General features: G+C 39.5%; 1 protein-coding gene across 5 annotated transcripts in view; it reads left to right on the forward strand.

The window, feature by feature from the left end:
• Positions 1–20,328, forward strand: part of SH3KBP1 (SH3 domain containing kinase binding protein 1) — a 205,140-nt gene that overhangs the window by 17,839 nt on the left and 166,973 nt on the right. For 3 of the 5 annotated variants that reach the window (XR_001559681.2, XM_015886329.2, XM_015886338.2), the window contains exon 2: positions 4,782–4,939. Coding sequence is in view for 4 of the 5 variants with exons in the window: in XM_015886329.2 (XP_015741815.1) it covers positions 4,782–4,939 (158 nt within the window). In the remaining variant the exon portion in view is untranslated. Of the gene's footprint in view, positions 1–4,781; positions 4,940–6,883; positions 6,953–20,328 lie in introns of those variants that run through there. The other 2 variants (XM_015886352.2, XM_032441047.1) reach the window with 2 other exon arrangements.

A 20,328-nucleotide genomic window follows, 5' to 3' on the forward strand; every position in this document is an offset into this window, starting at 1 on the left:
TTACCAAATGAATCTTTGTGACTACTTTATGAGAGAAATGGTGTATAGCAGAAGAGAAACACATCCAGGCTTTTTGATTAGTAGTTTTTGTTAATCTATCTGTTGTATTTGGTAGAGAACTTGAAGCTTTCTGTAGTCGCTTACGCAGTGTGGTGTAACAGTATGGCTGTGCTAGGATGCCTGTTTACGCTGTTAGTCTTTGCTACTTAAGGACAGTTAGGTTTATGCAAAAAAGGAAAGCGCTGTTGCACTGTCTTCTGAAGAAATATCATTAGAACATTAATTTAAAACTTCAATATAGAATACTTTCAGTTGTTTTGGTGTTGTTTTTTGGTAAACTCATAGGAGTTAAACTCTTAACTCTTTGACTGCTGTGTATGCTGCTGTGTACACTAGGATTAAGGTCTGCAATCATGTGTGAAACCATGCTGCTGCAGAATGTGGTGCTGCCATATGGATGCTGTTACTTGGGTGGAAGCGTGCCAAAGACATTAATAACATTTCCATTGTGCCTACACACTTCAGATAAGAGCAGGAGCTGATTTAATAATGTAGTTTCTCTTGCACAGTAGCAAATCTCTGTTTCTTTTCTTGATTCATTTCTTGCTTGGAAAGCCACCATACAGTAATTGAAAATAGCGTAAACGGAGACATTTATCTCTACAAGTTTTGGTGGCATTGCTTAAAAAAATGCTTGTTCTGACTGCATCAGTTTGGAGAGGTTAGATTTCACTGAAGAAACAAACAAGTAGTGGAAAAACTTGTGTAATTATCAACAAAATAATTCCACAAGCGTATAGAAGACTAATTCAGGGAATAAAAGGTGGGAATAGTTAACTTTTATCAACAGTTTTTCCAGATATAAAAAAAATGTGACTAAAAGGTTCCATTTCAATTTCTGATTCATAACTTTTCGTATTTCAGTTTTATTATTTTAAGCCCAAACCACCAAGCGTTAAATTAAATATAGATACAAATCTTTGTCCTTGACATTGCAGTAACGAGTTGGATTGTGCCAGTCTACAGCAGGGCTGATAATAACTAGTTTGGACTTCGTTTCATGAAGTTTTCTATTAGAATCTGGATTGATGGTAATATAATGTTAGGAGTAGCTGATTTTATTGGTGTAAGGATGAGCATTCCCCTTTCAGATTAAAATAACTTGAATAGCTTTTCATCTTGGATTTCATATGTGGATATCTAAATGATTCTTAAACTGAAAAATGCCTTCTTCCAGTAGGAAAGGTCTTACAGCTTGAGTTTGTAAGTTGAGACAGATTTTTCTTTCAGGCACGGTGGGATACAACATTTTTAAGCAAACTGCACTATAAAGAGAAGCAAGATCTGCCTCCTCCAGTTTTGCTTTTTGGCTTAAAAGGGATTGTTTTTTTGGCTGTTAATGTAACAAGCTGTTTACCTTGGCAGAGCCGTGCCTACGACCAGCCTTTGTTGATTAACAAACAAAACTAGTTTGAGCTCACTGTCCATGGTGTGTTTTCTCACATCATAAATCACTGTGCAAGCCAGGGCACTTTGTTAGCCCAGTTCCTGAGGAGAAGTCAAGATCAGCACTTCAGGAAATGAGGTATGATTTACTTGCAGATGCAAAACTGGGATCTCCTGGATCAGTATTGCCTCCAGTATCAACCCAGCTTCTGTAAAGACAAAATTTCTCATTGAGTGAAACACAAAAGACTAAATTTGACTGGTAGGATTAATTTCTCAAATCTCAGTTTGAGAAGGTGGAGTTTTTTAGCATGCTTTAGAAAGTGAGCTTAATTTAAAAACTGCAGTTTTACAGGGCTGTGAATTATGAGGCACTTTGAGGCTTTCATATACTCTGCGAGCTTCAGTAGTGTGCTGAATGAGAAGTCTCAGTAATCTCATGAGCACCTTCCCATCAGTTTGTCACAGTTTGCACATTTACTAGGTGTACTCTTAACTCCTTTCCAAACTCTGCTCTTGATTTTCTTTGTAGAGCTTTCAGACGTCTTAATTGTGTGGTCTGGTTTTGGTGACTTGTATGTCTCTGTTGGTTTACACACACTTATATTACAGTAATCAAATCCTCTGAGAAGAGACAGCATTTAAAAATATTTATATACATTTCTCAATAAGTAGAAAAAAAATTGTAGACAGAGAAGAGCCTGCACAGTGAAGAAGTTTTTTTTTGCTTGTTTGATTAAACTTCTAATAAAACAAAAGTGGCTGAGCAGCTGTCTGCTTAAGAATTAGCGCAAGGCAGGCAGACTTCAAGAAGATAAGTCCAGTGCTTCCAGCCTGCCCAAACAGCTGTAGTGTTGAATCAGCAAGAGTCTTCTACCTGTTGTTCTCTTTTCATAAGAGAAAGAACATAAATCATAAGAGTGAAACTGTCAAGACTCGCGTTAGTTTTACAGGCTTTTCTGCAAGGGAAAACTGCAAGGACAGCAACAGGCATAGCTACTGGAACTCTTAAACCACTGGTCTTAGAGAACAGGAGAATTGCTTGTCTTCCTTCAGTATGTCTTGCTGCAACCTGGATGTTGAGGAGTGTTTGAAGAATTAGTAGTCAGAGCCAGCCCAGCTCTTGCTGCTTTTCTTCCTCATCATCACAGCTCTTTGACCACCTCTGGGTTGTGTTAACTTCAGTGGTTGGCTGGACAGATTCTCCAGTTAGTGTAGCAGTTTGCATGGAAGACATCCAGAAACTCTACCAAAGACAGTGTGAAATGCCTCAGTGGTTGTGTTGAGATGCTGCAGGACAACTAGGTGGATTTAAAAATTGTTAATAAAAACAAGTTTATAAAAAGTTCATTAAAGTTTATTAAAAGTTTATTGCACTTCAGGACATGCAATTACTGAGTAGTTTCAGTGCGCTTGTAGCTGATGAGAGGACTGGGTGCTCAGTCCAACAAGTCACACAGGCCAGCTAAACTTGAGCCTCAAGGAGAGAGTGGCAAGTGGTATTAGCAGGGAAATTCTCTGCTGTGGAAGTTGGAGGCTTCCGTCTGCTGACCTGACCTGTTATCTGTGGAGGTTTGCTGCTTGCTAGCAGTTCAGGTCTAGAATGTTGTGGAAAGGCTGGTGGGGTCACCCTTAAACTGCCCTGCCACCTAATAGGCTCCAAGCTGCCAGTTGTGATCTGGAATGTGTCAGTTGTGACTACGTGGCTCTGGGGTCATGGCTAAAGGCACAGGTGGCTGGGCAGTTTTGTCCTTGATCTTGGAAGTGCCCATCTGAACTATTGGGAAAGCTCTCGCGCTCTCTCTGGAAAGTCAAGATGGCTGGGTACTTCTCTGAAATGTCTGTGCACTAATGCATCTAGCATGTGGTACAAAGGACCCAGAGCAGTTATGTCTGACTTCAGAGCTGGCCCTGAACTGAACAAGAAATTCTCAGAAGGACCCTCTGAGATCTCTCCTAGCCTGAATGTCTTAAGTTTCAGTTCTATTTACATTTGCATGTTATCTTGTAGTGTATGCGGTGCCACTCTTGGTCTCCTGACGTTTGTTTAGTAGATAACAGACCTCTTGTGAGCATCATGTATGTGGTTACTGTATGTTTTTTGAGCTTCACAACAGAAGCAGTAGATAAATATAATCAGCTGTGGCTTTGTGCTTGGGATGTATCTGTAAGTCAGAATGCTCTTTTAGCTATGACTTGCAAGATCTGGGGGAGGAAAGAAGATATTCAGCATTGTCTGTGTGACATTTTGGGGGAGTGGAAAGGAATAATTGTGCTTTCCTGTCAGCTTAATTCAGTGCAGTCCTTGGGGCTTCTGTAGTGAGGCAGAACGTTTCTGTGGTCTGTTAGCTTTGCTTTGTAAGTTGTGTTGCCTGTTTGATGGCCTGGTCTTGCAGGATTTATGCAGCACAGTCATTCTTGTAGAAAGCACGTACCTACCGTTCTCCTGTTTCTGTTTCTGTGGTTGCAGTGTGAAGGTTGGTGGAACATCCTGGGGCATGGTTTTGCACTGAAGAAAACAGGAGGAAGGCATTACAAATAAGACTATCTGTGACCTTACCAGTCAGGCCCCTCCTTCTAGATATCTGATGAATCGCTAAATATAACCATTGCTACTATATTTGAATACCTCAAATCCATTCTTTTTGATTCTTCAAATGATTTGTTTGTTTTTTTTTCTGTCTTTATTACTTCCCTAATTCTCTGCAGTGACTTTGCAGTATGTATTGCCTTGTGTGTATGGTTTCAGGGGTCCTTCCAGGAAGAGAAATGACTCACCATGCGATAGTAGAGAGCTTATAACACCTCAGATAGCAGACATTCAGAGCAGCAGGAGTATTTCATCTTCACATCCTCTAATTAAGAATTACCAATGAAAGGAATTTTTTCTCCTATTGGTGAAATCCTGTGAGAGCATTGTTCATGCACCGAAGCTTTGCATTTCTGTGTAAATAACAGTGAACTCAGCATTACACTGGAAAAAGAAAAGTGTTTTCCAAGAAATAATCTTTGTAATGCTATGAGAGTAGTTATGCTGAAGCTGCACAAATTGATTTATTTTAAGCAGTGCAGAAAAACTGTAAGCCATTCGTTGCCTTAGCTGTGATTAGTATTAGTGTGCTTTCCTTTTTTTTTTTGGCCTCCTCACTTAGCAGTGATGCGCCAACATGTTGCTGTTACCACTTGCCTATTTTATTTGCTTTCATGCTGAAAGAAATTATATTACTTTCACTGGTTGAATTCGTGTTACTTATTCCTTTTGAAGGTGCAGAAACATAGATGTGCAGTTACTGACTTTGTAATACATGTTCTTCTCTGTGTTTTTTCTCTTTTAGTGGAGGCGATTGTGGAGTTCGACTACAAAGCTCAACATGATGATGAGCTGACAATCACTGTAGGTGACATAATCACCAATATCAAGAAAGATGATGGAGGCTGGTGGGAAGGACAGCTCAAAGGCAGAAGAGGTTTGTTCCCTGACAACTTTGTAAGAGTGAGTACAAAGTGGAACTGTTCTTGTGTTGTATGTATATGTTTTGTGTATTGTGCTGTTCAGCTTGTCAGCCTTGATATCGTATTTCTTCAATCCAAGACTGTGATATATTGCAATATAGTGTTCCACAGTGGCTGCATTAGAAAGGAAAGACTGATTTGTTGTAAAGACAATATAGTATCAATATCCTGCAAGTAAAAATAGCTATCCCTGTCATTCTCTGCTTTTCAGTTGTTATGCCTGGCTGTGTCGTCTGGGAGCAAAGTAATCATTCATAGAACAACCTATGTGTCAAAAGAAATAAAACAGTCTATGGTCTCTTCTGTGGTGTTTGCAATACTAACTTCTCTGTGTAGCTGTTGCTGCTTCTTCTCCAGATTAATGGCTTAGTTTTTGTAGAAGTTTTGTAGAATACTTACTTATGGCTGAACTAGCTGGGAATAATTAAAAGGATTTTTTTCTTTTTCTAAACAATTGCCTACAAAAAAACCTTATCAAAATCTATCGTTATTTGGTATTTCATGCAATCTACCAAATGACTTGCGATAATACTGATTTTAGGAAAGCCATTCAAAGTATTAGAAATGAAAATATATACATATGTGTCTTTTTTTTTTACTGAACATCTTTGTGTGTTTGGATACATTTACACATATCTTTATCAGTGACCTGGATAATGGGATTGAAGATGCTCCATCCTCACTTGAAGGCGTTCAGGGCCTGGTTGGATGGGCACTTAGTTTTTTCTGAAGTCATCACTGAGAGCTTTTTTTCTGTAGAACTAAAAACCACATTTCTTCCTCATTCTCTTATCATGCTTGAATGCGAAGTCACTGTTGTGTAGCTGATCTTTCCCTCTCTAAAGTAAATAACGTGTTAGAAAATATGGACTTCCTAAAAATGTGGTTTGTGAATATCTCCAGTGAAAAACTTCATCTTCCTTCAGTTTTTCTCATGGAAATATCCTTAAGCATGGGGAGCTATATTCAGCCATACAGCATTACCATTACGGAGTTATTGAATGTAATCGTTCTGTCCATTAAGATTACAAGTAATGACAAACATTCTCTTTTGGTTGTCATTTGAGTTGGAAAGGACCTTTAAACATTATCTAGTCCAACTCCTCTGCAGTGAGTGGTGCTCAGAGTGGTGATCAGTCTGTGCAGTTGGGCTCACTAGTAATGAATTCATGGCTGATTGCAAGGAACCCCAGCTATTCTGTGGTGTTAGGGAGGTGGTTGAGAGACAGGCAAAAAGGGACGCTATGGAGAGGTGGTGGACTTCAATGCATCTCCAGGTTTGCATTGCTTATCAGAACTGGTTGTAAGAGCGGTTGCTTGAGAACATTATTTAGAGGTAAATATCAGTACTGAAATTCTTGAGATATTTTGCATGCTGCTCTCAAATGAAAGGAATGACTGCTTATGGAAAACAACTTCTTTCCTTCCTGTGATTGGTCTTCCCTTTTGAATGAATTTATGACAGCATTCCATAGAAACTGTTGGGTTTTTCAGAAATTGAATATTTGGGCTGATTTGAAGCCACTCAATCAACACAGTCAGGGGTCTCGAGAGGGTCATGGTTACCTTGTATTCATACATTCAGCTTGGGAAAAAGATCTACAAATCAAAGATGACATTAAAACAAGTTAACATGAAATGTTCTTTAAGAAAAAAGAAATGCATTTTTCAAGTGTGCTACACTTTGGCATGGAAGAGGCTTTTGAAGTTGTCTTTAGCAAAAGTGTATTTGAATTTCACAGCAAAATGCAAATTAAGAGATAGATATGGGAAAGAAAGAGGAAAAGGGAGGTAGCAACGATGCGTATGCAGTACATATGCATTACTGCTTTTCAGGGGACTTTCACTGTGAAGTTTTGTCAGAGATGCTTCCTGTTCTCAAATCTGCAAAACAGCTGCTCTGAATTTTAACACAGACACACACACCCGAACAAGTACAGGTTCATACTCTTCTTACGCTCTGCAGTTCAATATGCAAGGCGGAACAGAAAAGGTATTTGTGACTTATTTTCTCTGTCCCTTTTCATTGCTGATTAGTCTGCAGCTGTGGTCAGCTGGAAGGTTGTCTGCGAGAAGTTTGTATAAATCTGAGCAAATTGTTTAAGGTGTAATTTACTACCGTCAGTCACTGCAGATACCTTGTCTTTGTTAGAGATATTGATGCTGAATTTATAAGAAAAGTATGAAATACGCATCTGGTCATTGTCTTTTCTGCTTACTTTGTATTTTTGGGTAGAGAAATGGTGGTGGAGTCACCGACCATTGGAGTGTTCAAGAAACGTTTGGATGTTGTGTTGAGGGATATGATTTAGCTGGGAAGTATTGGTGATGGTTGGACTGGATGATCTTCTGCGTCTTTTCCAACCTTGATAATTCTGTGATTCTGTAAGCAGGAATGAGTGGAGGTTGTTTCTAGTTGTCCGCTTTACTGTTCATTACACAGTCAAAAAAGAGGTAGAAGGTGTAATTACCATGCTTATTTGTATGGTTTCAAGTTGGTTTTCTGCATCTTTCTAGAGTAAAAACTTCAACATGAAATCCAAATCTGTACTTTTATAACTAGAAAATAAAGTAAATATGGATGATATGTACCGTACTAGTTTTTCTCTTGTATTTAAGAAACAGTATTAGGAGGCATTTGGAAGGCTGTTGGGGTGTTTTTGGTCTTGTTTTAACCAGTTCCTTGTGTAAGCTTGCACTGCAGCGTAAAAATGAGTTTGCGAGTGCAACAGCAGCTGAGACAGTTAAGATTTTGCTGATAGCAGATGGAGATGTAGAAAGCAGGAAACTGTGGTGCAGAGCCATGACTGCCTGTTTTAATTTACAAAGCCAGTTCTAAGTGGGATGAGATAGTGTTACACTGGTAAACTGAACTGCTGCATGTGACAATCTTCAGTATTGCCTTCGTACCAGGGGACCTGCAGATATTGCCAGGACTGGGGGGAGGGGGATGATGGAGTGAATTATATTTTTTCAGATTGACAATAGTGCTTGTCGTTGTTTTTGGGGTTGTTGAGTATAGCTGGGTTTTTAGAGTCGATGAAACAGGACAGGGACTTTGTGTAACTCTACTGATGCCTCAGGTTGGAATGGCAACCTGACTTTGTTAGTTATACAAGCAGAATATAACCTTTCCGGACTGCAAATCAGCTGTGAAATTTCAGAGATGTTGTTTGTATTGGATCATAGATACACAGGGGAGATCTTTACCTCTTGCTTGACAGTCATTTAATTTTCTTCTCCTTCTGTTTTCTTTTTAACCTTCAGGACCAGGGGATCATAAGCAAAACAAAGAGGAATTCCTTGCAAGAAGCCAGCTTTTGTTTTGCCTTCCTTCTCAAACCTCTATGCATTCCATTCCTGGAAAATGTACTACCCATCCCTATTAGTATTGCCTGACACCTTTCTAACAGCTTGCTTATCATTTGGCCTGTGAACATGCAGGAGCCCTTTAATTCCATAGTTGGGCTCCTTGTAGGAAAGGAAAATGTTTCCCATGTCCCAGAATGCTTCTATCCCTTCTCTGCCTTCTGCTCCCAGCCTTCTGGCTGCTGCTTGTACCCACCAGATCAGAGAGCCCAGTGACTCCTGTCCCTCCGTCCTGCTTTGCCATTGCACCCTGCTACCACTGTGCATGCCTTTCCTCCAGCCCTTGCAGGTGCTGCTCTCCTGAGTGCTCTGATTACCTATTAATTAAGTGACATCACAGTCAGTTTTGCTGAAGTAGCCACTTGAGAAAGCTGCTGTATCTGCTGAGGTACTGAGGCTACATGAGACTAGGGCAAGCAGTGTTATTTCCATCTGTACCTGTGAAGATACTTCCTTTAAGGCTCAGTGAGTTCCTATGGGGTTGTTTGGGGTTTTTGTTTGTTTGTTTGTTTTCTAATTGGCCGGAATTTGCAATTCAGTTACTGAGGTGTTTGGTTTTTGTTTGTGTTATTTCTTTTTAACTGGAAATGTTACTGGAACGTACTGTCTGTGTATTTGTCTTTAGGTAATAGTTTAGATTGTGTTGTCCCAGCTGTTTTGCTGTCTTGAAGGTGAAAGCCAGACCTCCTAGATCCTGCTTCCAGATTCCAACTATAGCCTATTAAACCATTAAGACCATTGTTATGGAGAAACATGAAATAACAGAAATGGTGAAAGATCCTTTCAGATGGGTTCCATCATGTGGAAGTATTGTTTCTGTCAATGGCAGTGAAGATATGGTGGAGAGAAACAGCATCACTGACATGTTGTTTATTGTTGCTGTTGTTACTCATTTAGCAACGATGAAAGCAAAACTAGTTAAGTCTTTCTCCTTCCAGCTCCCAAGCCTTGAAAGGCTCAGATCCACTGAGCCAGTTTTGTGCCATGGGGATACAGTTCAGGATTGACTTGGCAGTGCTCAGTTCTTCGAAAGGAATTCAGCACAGAGCAGCAGCACAGCACCAAAACTGCCTGTGGGCTGTGCTGGGTGCTCTAGGTGTGATACAAATAATGCCACACCTCAACCTGTTCATCTGGCTTCTGGAGGTGGGGATGCTCCCAGTGAGGAGGCTGCCCTGGTTGTTTGGTCTGGAGTTGATGTGAGACTCCTGGGCAGTCGCAGAGGCTCGCTCCCATTCCCTGTCACAGGGAGCTGGTGAGACTCAGCTGGAGGGGAAGACAGCGGTGCTGATTGCAGATCAGCAGAATGGATCCTGTATGTTGCTCGTGTGGTGTTGGCTGTCATGGTGATGAGTTTGTTGGCTGAGCTTTGAGCTGGGTTTTGAGGAGGGGAGTACTGGAGGGGAATGGAGTGGGAGGCAGGGTTGCTGTTGGAGGCTGTCAGCAGTTGCGGGCTTTGTGAGAAGCACCTTGAAGATCTTATGTACCATGCAAAAAGAAAAGCATTTTAAATGCGTGCGGTGGTCATGTGCTGGACACACAGTAATGTGAAGCTTTAGTGTTGATGCTTTTACTGACTTTTAGTGGCTAGTATTTTACACTGCAGTACATTATTAGTAAGCTTGTGGATTGGTAGTGTTGGTTGTAATTATACAATTGGCAGAACTAGTGTAAATTTCAGAGTTTAGAAACAGAATGTACTGCTCTTCATTCTTTTTGGCAGTGTTGTTTTAGTCTGTGTTGTAGTTGCTGATGTTAGGATATATGTATGTATTTATTTAGATATACATGAATATACCTGATTAAGTTTCACTGACGGTTCAGTGTTGGTAGTGTAAATTGATGTATTAAAGAAACTCAACTATTTCCTGATTTTGCTCAGGTTTGTGTTTTGTAGATTTATGAAAGAACTATTATTTCATATAAAATAATAAACTAAGCACTTTTTTCCCCCTTTCTCCTCCTTTTGCTTCCCAAGGCTCCAAGCCACAAGCAGGAAGAGAAACTAATCAGAGCCTGAAAGAAGGACAGAATGTGCTAGCTAGAATCTGTCTTTTCATAGATGGAGCAGTAATGTCATACTTAGAGCAACTGCTGTTTGTTTTGAACTTATATATATATTACTACTATTTGGAACTGCATATCATGCAGGGAATTCAATGTTTTTTTGGCAGTACCACTTCATTTCTGTAAGTTTTACAGAATTGATGGCATTTCTTCAACCTTGTCCTAGTTGGGAGCAAAGATGAGGTGTTCTGACCTTATTCTTTCTCTTAAAGCCAATATATGTAATTTTTCTGGCAACTTCCCAAGCTCCAGATGTTTTTATTTTCTCTGTAGCTTGTTTATGTGTGGGTGGGATATGTTATGCATTTTAGGTTGATTTCTCTTTACGCTTGTTTTGGCAGTTGTTCTTGCTGCTAAAGCAGACTCTGCTATGAGAATCTTTTCTTCGTAAGTAAAATCTGTAGAGGTGTTTTTGAGCATAGAAATATCATTAGACATAGTTCCACATTTTTGGATTTATGGTCTGTCTGATTTTTTCCTATGGGACAAAACTCCCTACTAGAATTCTTATAGTAGCAGAAAACACAAGCTCCTAGAAACTGGAGTTCAACCCCAAAGCTATTTGAAACTGGTATGAGATACTTGCTGACACTTCCAGGTTTTCTTGCAATTTCAGTGCATGGCCTTGAAATCGATTGACTCAACTTTAGGAAACATATTCTGCTGCTGATTCTGCTGCTTTTAATGTCGGTTTGCATAAAAGGATGTAAGAGAAATAATATTCTGAATGCCTGTGGTGAGGCTACAGCACATGTTAATTAGGAAGAGTTGTATTTGCATTGAAGCTTAGTCTGACAAATGCTCCATTTACTCCATTAGAACTATGCCAGTCTATATCTTGACTGCATCTACCAATTACCTTTAATTTGTATTACTTAAGCATTAAGTAATGCTAACACTAAGAATGAAGAGAGTAATAGAGGCTTGTGAAACTATCAGTCACTGTAATGATTGGTTTGCCTCTGAATATTCTTGTCCTTATCAAACACTGTAGTTTCTGAACAGTAAGTACATGTGGCTGGAGAGAGGGTTGTTTAGTGCTTCTGTTCTTTTGGTTGGCTGGTTTTTGTTGAGTTTTGATTTAATTCCATGTACAAAAATACTGTTTTTCCCCCCAGAGTATCATGCATGGATCTTTTAAGAGCTTTTATGTAACATTTTCTGTGCTTTTCTTAAAGTTCATGTCAACTGGAATGGCAAACTCTTTGCCTTTATGTGTTACTGGAAGAAGCATGGCACTCATCAGCTGTCTGGGTATACAGTGTCTGCAAATGTTGCACTTCCTTAGTAGATTTTGGGGGGGCAACTGGCAAGGTAATTAATGTTGGAGACCAGGTCCTTAAGAGGCCCACCATCTCCTGCCATCTCCCAGTTATTTACTCTGTACTAGAATTTCACTTGTGCTGCTAGCAAAATTACTGTGTGTCAGTATATCAGGTCTGTTCAGGTTTATAATCAGCAAATGTTGTTCTCTTCAAAGCTGGAAAGAGATGAGTATAAGTAAGTCTCTTAACCCATTTTTTTTCTTGCTCTTTTCAGCTACATGATATATATTATTACCTTATATATAGCCAGTGTACTCATTCAGTTGTCCTTGGAGATGACAGAAGTGCAAGTAAACTACTACCTTGTAACATGATGAATTATTTACTCTGCTTCAAAGTCCCAGTTCAGTGATGGATACTTAATGTCAGTGGTCAAGATGGAAAGTGGTGATGAAGAGAATGTACAGCATACATTTTTAAACATGTATGTCTCTCACCCAGGGTGAAGAAACAAGGCAAACCTGATGTTATTACGAGATATAATGGTAGCATCAACTTTTATTGTTGCTTTATGTTGGTGGCGGTGGGGTTTTTATTTGGCTGGGAATATTGAGACATAAATGCACCACAGGTTGCTCAAGACTGTGCAAGTACTGAATGTATGCATTTGCTGCATAGCAGAACCTTGATTTCTCTGTTGCTTGCTGCACTGGGACCCACTGCTCCCTTTGAAAGATTAATTTCACACGTGAGCTCTCTGAGAAAGCTTGCAGCCTGTCCAGAGGCTACAGGCCAGTAATATCAAGAACCCTAATTATACAACCACTTTTCTGCCAGCAGAAAACTTCTCAAGAACAGAAACTTCTTTGATAATTGTCATGATTCTTTATAGTTACTGCTTACTGCCATTGTTGTGGCTGGTTCATGATAGCCAACTTAACTAAGCCTTGTTCTCCCTTTCTGTCATACTTAGTTGAGTTTCGGGTGGCCTGCTTTATTTGTAATTTACCAAGTAAATTACTGTTTACTTAGTAATTGATAGTGCAAGACAAACAAAACCGCCTTTTAACTGGAAATTACTCTCTTCCTACAAGAACGTAATATCATCCAACTTTCACTTTGTGTTTATTGGCTTTTTGAGTGTTTGAAGGTGGGGTTTTTTGTTTGCTTTGGTTTTGTTTTGGAAGCTTGCCCTGAGCTGCTTTGCTGTGCTGCCTCTACAACCCTGGTAACTGCCCATCTTCCCTCATGTTGCTCACAAGTTCTGCCTTATGTGGCCATGGCATGTTGGATACGTGGTTCATATACTGGCTTCCCCTATTGCCAAATCACTGACACACTTGAGTTCCTAGTAATTGTAGTTAGAAAAAGAATACAACTGTCTATAATTCTCTGATGTCCTATGGCTCAGTTTAATTTTACTGTTAGGTGCAGAGACAGACTTTAAGTTATTTGTTATTTATATGTCCTTCTAGGAAGAGCTGTTTGCTTCCCTGCTTGCAATAAGGAAACTTAGAATTATGTGTTAACTGTTGTGAACAACTATATATATATATATATATATATATATATATATATATTAAAAAAAAAAAACTTACAGATCAAAAAACCTACATCTACATCTCAAGGAAGCTTTCAAAAAAAATGTGTAATGCTTTACTTTGGTTTTAGGGAGGTTTGCTTCTTTCTTTGAAGAAACTGATGGAAAAAAAGGATTTTGAAGCATAACCACCTGAAATGCCCTGTTGTACACATACAGGCATATGTGTAGGGCATATGATTAGTTGTTTTTCTCTATTCCCAGACTGCTTTGTGTCCTTCAGTTGATTCTTAATGCTCCGCGTTGCATTTGTTTTGTATTTACCCTTCTTTGATTTTGTGTGACCTATGCTTTCAAACTGTAAGTAACTGAAATCCTATTGTTGTGAGTTTGTGTTGATCAGTTCTCATGGACAGATTATCACAAATAATGATGGTTAAGTAAAAAAAAAAAATAATGTTTTTTCTGTTGTTTTCTAAATGTATAAAATGATTGAAGTCCCAGAAGCAATGAAGATTGATGCTGACCTGCTGTGAGGCATCACTTCTATTTTTCCCTGAAGAAGGAAAAACTGTCTGAGAACTCCCAAACTGAAAAACTGAGGGCACATCCTTCCAAAAACTTGTACAGAAACAACTTCCCTGTACAAGTTGTTCACTGAAGCTGATGGAATGACCAGGATTGAACTGCTCACATGCACCAGTTCTTGCAGGGCTGAGCGTTGTATTTCATAGTCATTAACCATTCTGCTGTTGTACGCAGAAAGCCTTCTGTTTTCTGAATTGTCAGCCCATGTGTTTTTAGTGGGTCAATTGAACATCTGCAGCCTTTCAGTTAATATGAGAAGTTTTAGAGAATCTAGGTGTACTACCTAGGAGAATTCTGAATAAGTGAAGGGCAGAGAATGACTCATTAAACCACTGAACTTATCCCTTCTCAAAGTACTTTCAGCAATACATTTGTGAACCTCTAGTGGACAGGCATAATGTGTATACAGGCATAACGCACATGGTGTGTAAAAACACACTACATCTACAAGTAGAATATATTCACAAGTTAAAGTACTGAAATGATTTTAAACAGGTATGTTGGTTGCCCATGTGAAGCTTGGGGATAGCAGCAATGACACCCTGCAATATTGACACCCTGTAATATTGACACTCCCCTCCCCCCCCCCATTTCTTTGTGCTAAGATTTTTTTTTATCTTTTTATTATTTCATTAGTGGGTTTTCAGATATTTATAAAAGTGTGGTTTTTGTTCGGTCTTTTACAGTGAGTATATTCCACTCCCCCATAGTTTTCTGTGGTTCTCGTATTTCCATTAGATGCTGCCCTTGTCTTCCCACTCACTCTGCAGCTTCTTCATAGATTTTAATTGCTCATAGCGTACAAGTTATGGGGCTGAAAACTCTTTCAGTACTTCCTTACTCATGCCAGGAGTTGCTTGTAATATGCTGATAACCTGCTTTCTCCTTTCAAACTGCAGCTCCAATGAGGCTGAGCTCTATAAAGAATGAAAGTATTTAATATAGGTTTGTTAGAGAGTGCTTTTTATTTAAAGAAGACTGGTTATCTCAGGGAAGGATTTCTGGGTCATGTTTCTGAGCCTGTCTGTATGAAAATGGGCTGCCAACTACCATTGAAAAATTGGTGTGGAGAGGCAGACAGGGAGACAGGATTTGAGTTTTAACAGCTAACCCTGTCAGCATTTCCTAATGAGTGCTAACAAATGCATTTGTTTCCTAGTGATGTTTTCAGACATTCATAACGTGAAAACAAGATTTGCAGGGAGAGGCTAAATTACTGTCTCTTACTAGCTTGCACTGTTGGCAAACTTGACTAGTTTTCCCACACTCAGTATCCCCTCATCAGATCTGGCAAGAGGCAGCAAAAGTGAAGATAAATACTGGTTACAAGCAATTGTTTTTAGTTAAGGCTAATTAATATTAGCTGGTTAGACTGCTTGAGAGAAAGGGGAAGTTCACATCATCAGAGCATGAAACATTTGAGCAAAAGCAGACCTGAAACTGAAACTGCAGGATTGCTGCTATGTTCCCATTATCCTAATATCAGTGTTATTGAACTTCACCTCAAAGTAGAAAATTTTTTGCGTTCCTTATATTCTTTTAGGGAAATGCTCATAAATGTGTACTGTAAAAAGGTGCCACAGGTATTAATTCAGTGAAAATAATACAGATGCTTCTTTAGGTGTACAAAATTACAACACTGCAGTAATTGTCCAGAAAAGACATCTGGCGCCACAAACAGAACTTGAATTTTGTGACGTTATCGATGACCGCTTACAGTATTTCTTCTTTTACGCTTTATGCACCTTTCGTGAGAACATGCAGTGTGATGTGAACATCTGCTGCAAAATACATAGCAGAAGAAGATACAAAAACAAACTGTTCTTTGTAAATGCTATGGGTGAGGAAATGCATTGCGGTAGCTTCTTGCATCTCATTTGCTCTGTATGTACTGTTCTTTCATGGTGATAAGTCTTAGTATAATGTGTTACCAGAATGCTGCTGCTGTGCATTGCCGCTTAGTAAAGCCATGTACAACAAACAAACAGGCTATTCCAGTAAAAGCTCGATCAGTTAAACCAGTTTAGCTGGCTTCATTATGAAAGTGGTGGGGGCTTCTGCAGGTTCAGTTTTACAAATCATACGTGCCATCTTCCCAAGGCAGCTATGCTGGCAGAAGTTTGAAAGTGGGTACGGTTTTAGGGAATCCCCTTCGTTGTTTACTTCTAACATACACAGCTTATTTTTGCAATACAATGCCTTTCTTTTTGTTTTCCTTCCCCTTTAATGCATTCCCTTTTAGATAGCTTGAATACCTTTATTAGCTATCTGCCTCATTACTTGATGCATTTTCTGTACTCTTGAAAGACAGAGAAGAAGTTTAAGTTTTGAGTTCTGTGGGTGAGTAGAAAACAGAATGGCTTGTATCCAGATTTTATTATCAAGTGAAAGAATTAGGAGTACTGTGATAATGGAAAATATGTAAGATACTGGACTGAATTTAACATCCTGATAACTATTGCATGTCATAAAATGCTGTTGTAAACTTTTCTTTTGTCTCTACTGCTCACAGGCGAGAGAACTGGGAAGCAGTGATTGAATAATGTTATTATTACAGTTCTATAGGGGTTTTAGGTGAAAGAAATACCTACAGTACATCATTAAAAGCTTCTTTAAAATTAACGCATGGTAAGCTAGCTCCACTGTAAAGACTATTGTGGGAAATGTAACCAGGGCACCCAGTGACATTGATTAAAATGTTAATGAAGCACTTCTATGCGCTACACAAGTTGTAGCTATGCTAACACAAACCTGAAGTTGTGTTCACTAATATGTTGCATTGAAAGCTTCTCTCTGCCATGTCTGCTGATGTGCAGAGAGAAAAGTGTGCAGTTTGTATTGCACTGTACTGCTTTCACAAGACTTGTAAGGGTGAAGCTGTGACTAAGTGTCTGAGGAAGCGCCGGTTAGATCAGGAAAGAGAGTAAGTAGCAAAAGACGTGGCTCAAATTGGGCACAGAACAGGGGTTTATATGCTGGTCTTCTGACAGTGTTAGGAAAAACGGTTATCCAGTATCTGCTGACTGCATTGTGCATTATTTGGAGTCTTTTCCAAAACTTTGCTGATATCCTGCTCATAGCCTGTAGCAGTTCTTTCTTCTTCCTAACACTTACCCTGCTGGATAATGTTCTTGTAAGTTGTACATACTTGTACATACATAACATAGCTGCATTTAGGAAAGGTAACTTCTTAGGTTTGCATTCCACCACACTGGCTTATGTTACAGGTTATTGCAGACAGATAACTGGTTCTTGCTAAAGGCTCTACTGTGAAGTTCTCTTCATAAAAGTTAGATAGATCCTCCTAAATACATAATACGCGGTCCCCCCCTCTTTTTTTTTATCTTGCCTTACAGGGTGTGACTATTCTGAAGCATACATTTTAATCTGAAAGGTGACAGTTTGCTTAGCCACAACTGTCTAATCAGTCTGTAATTGCTTTTGAATAGTTATGTCTAACATGACTTTATTTCCTATTTCCCTCACATGAACACTTGTTCTGTGTCATGATTTATTGCAAAAGTAAAAGTAGTTTTATTTTCAGTGTTCTGGTTTGGGGAGTTCTATTTTATTCTATTAAGTTTCATTCAGTAAGTCTAGTCCATAGCTCCTTCCACAGTGTAAAGCATTCTCTTCCCCATCCATCACTGCTGCAATTCTGGTATCTGAAAAACAAGTGTTATTTTAATTAATACATCGTTTAAGGTAGAGTAGATGGATCTGATACAATGCACAGCCCAGAAGACAATTTTGGGGGAGATTTTTTTGTAAAAAAAATAAAAAATCACTGTTGCCAGAAACTTGGACAATGTCCTTGAGGCCTAGATAGAAAACAAATGTTTTGCCTTCAGTTTGTGCCTTCAGAAGGAGAAGAATCTGGGGAACACCAGCCTCAACATTTCCAAATATATAAAGGACAAGTGGAATTATCAGCATGTGGTTATGAAGCTGAAATCACATCTGGTTAACCTGAATCATAGAATCACTGAGGTTGGAAAAGACCTTAAAGATCATCGAGTCCAACCGTGACCTACCATACTATGGTAACTAACAACCCTCTGCTAAATCATGTCCCTGAGCACCACATCTAAATGGTTTAATGCCATCTATGATGAGATCACTGACTTTATAGGGAGGGGATAGAAGTTGGCATTGCTGATATTAAGTTTAGGAAGGGTTTTGATACCCTCCCATAGTGTCTTCATTGAGAAACTGTTGAGGTGCAGACTAGATTTGCTCAGAGCCAGAAGGCTGGACTAGATCATTTCCAGGGGTGCCCTCCTGCTCCAGCCATTCTGTATATCTGTAAAAAACAGTTTTATCACTGTACTTTGACTCTGTAGAGACAGTTCACAGATGAGTTAGTAAATAGGAATGCTAGTTGAAATATGGAGGATAAGGCTCTGGGCCCACCTAGAGGCTGTGTCTTGTGAACAAGGGATGCCTTTTCTGTATAATTCCATAGAGTGCTTGTTTTAGTTCCCACTTCTAATTATATCTACTTTTTTTTTCCTTCAGTGAGCAGCATTTTTCACACTCCAATTAAAAATGTGATTCCTTTCCCACTGCTTACACACATGCACCTATGCCAAGAATAAAAAAGGAAGATTTAGTAACATTATGAAATTGTGATTCTTGAAGCATATGAATAGGCTGAATGGACTCCAGTGCCTCTATTTGTTTTTCACTTTTATCTTAGCTTCCTGAGAGCTTTGCTGTGCTTTTGTGCAATATCCTTTTGTCTCTATCCGTCTTTCTTCCCATATCTAAAACTTCTGAAGTGATGTTTAACTGTGAAAAGGCAAGATGTTTACTAATTGCAGTTTGTAAGCAACCTGTTGTGATAGTAGATAGCTACACAGCAAGGAGATATCTTCATTGCGTAAGGGACAGCAATTTGTTTGATTGAATAGAAGCCTTGTCTGATGGAAAAGAATCAACAGAGGAAAGTGTTTGGAAGGAACCGCCGGAAAATATTGTATACAAGGAAGTATAAATGTCAGAGTATTAATCAACCATAATTGAGAGATGTTATTCTAAGTAGGTCTGAATTACTCACATGAAAAAAAGATCTGCTAAATGTGTTTGTACCAAATTATTTATGAATGCGAAAGCAAGAATGTAGGATGAGTTAAAGAAAACCATCTTTTTGGTCATAGTTCCAGTCCCATTAATCTTGCAGACACCTTATCATAAATTTATCAAACTTCATCTTTGTTGCAGTTTGGAGAGTTAATCATGTGACACCCCTCCTTGCCCTCAGGAGTAAGGGGAGTGGAAAGGAAGAGCGAAAAATCTGATTAAGATAGGATATACTGATTTATTAAAAGGAATGTGACACAATAGAGAGTAATCACAGTATCACAGAATAGTTTGGGCTTGATGTAGAGGGCAGAGTGCCCTCCCCTATTTTCCCCCTGCGTGTCGTTCCCTAAAAGTTTATACCTGTCTCTTCCTATGTTCCAGCTATGAGAGCTGTATCGCCATGTCTTCTTATAGATGCTCTTGACATTCTTCAGGTTGCTGACAGCTGTGTCACTGGTGCCTACATGAAACAGCAGCAGTGGGTAGTAGTCTGTGGGACATACAAGGTCTGGCAGCCTCTCTGTCACATCCTTGATGCAGGCCCCTGGCAAGCAGCAGACCTCTCTAGATAGCAGGTCAGGATGACATATAGATGCCTCTGTACTCGTCAGAAGAGAATCACCCACCACTATCACCTGTCGCTTTTTCTTAGTTGCAGTAGTTGTTATGCAATGGGAGCAGGTCTGGCTGCCTTACTCAGCTCTGATTACTTACCTGTCACTTTTTCCTTCTCAGTCTGCAGAACCATGAAACCGTTCTGCAGAGGCCCCTCTCACTTTGGGGCAGGCTTCTTCCTCTTGTTAGTCTTTCTCATGACAATTTGCCATTTCTCGTCACTGTTGTGCCAGAGGAGGAGTCTGGGGCTGTTTTGCCCCGAACTGTGGATTCAAAGCAGGTTGCATGTGAATCTGTCTGACTCCCTCCATTTCTGCCTCCAATTAAGAGTAGTAAATCAAAATGAACCAAAAATAAAACTGGAGGAGGGAGAGAGAGCCTATCTGAACCTTTATTGACAGGTCCTCCACTGCTCACCTTCCAGGAAAGACTAGAGAGCTCTTTCCCTATCACCTGGCATTAGAATTCTTCTGAAGGCTCCTCAGAAATGCAGTACATCCCAGGGTATCTTCCTCTGGGAGAATCAGAATTCACATGAGACTGCTAGAGATAAACAGGAAACACAGCTCCGCAGTGCACTGTGTCTCTGCACCCCACAGCCTGTTGCATGATGTTATGATATGGAATACTGATAAAACCAGGACAGTGTTTAAAGTAGTATTTTTGCCCTTTTGTTAGAAATATTCCTTTACACTTTAGCCTTACTTTCATAGAGTAGTGTACTTTCACTTTATTAGTGACCACTTTTTATCACTTTTGTGGAAGCTCTTTCCTTTGAGTTAAGGTGGTTTTTCTTTCTTCCTACATGATGTATGTGGTTGGAAGGGACCTCAGGGATCA

Source organism: Coturnix japonica, chromosome 1 (assembly GCF_001577835.2).
Source record: "Coturnix japonica isolate 7356 chromosome 1, Coturnix japonica 2.1, whole genome shotgun sequence".
In the NCBI taxonomy this organism is placed as follows: domain Eukaryota; kingdom Metazoa; phylum Chordata; class Aves; order Galliformes; family Phasianidae; genus Coturnix; species Coturnix japonica.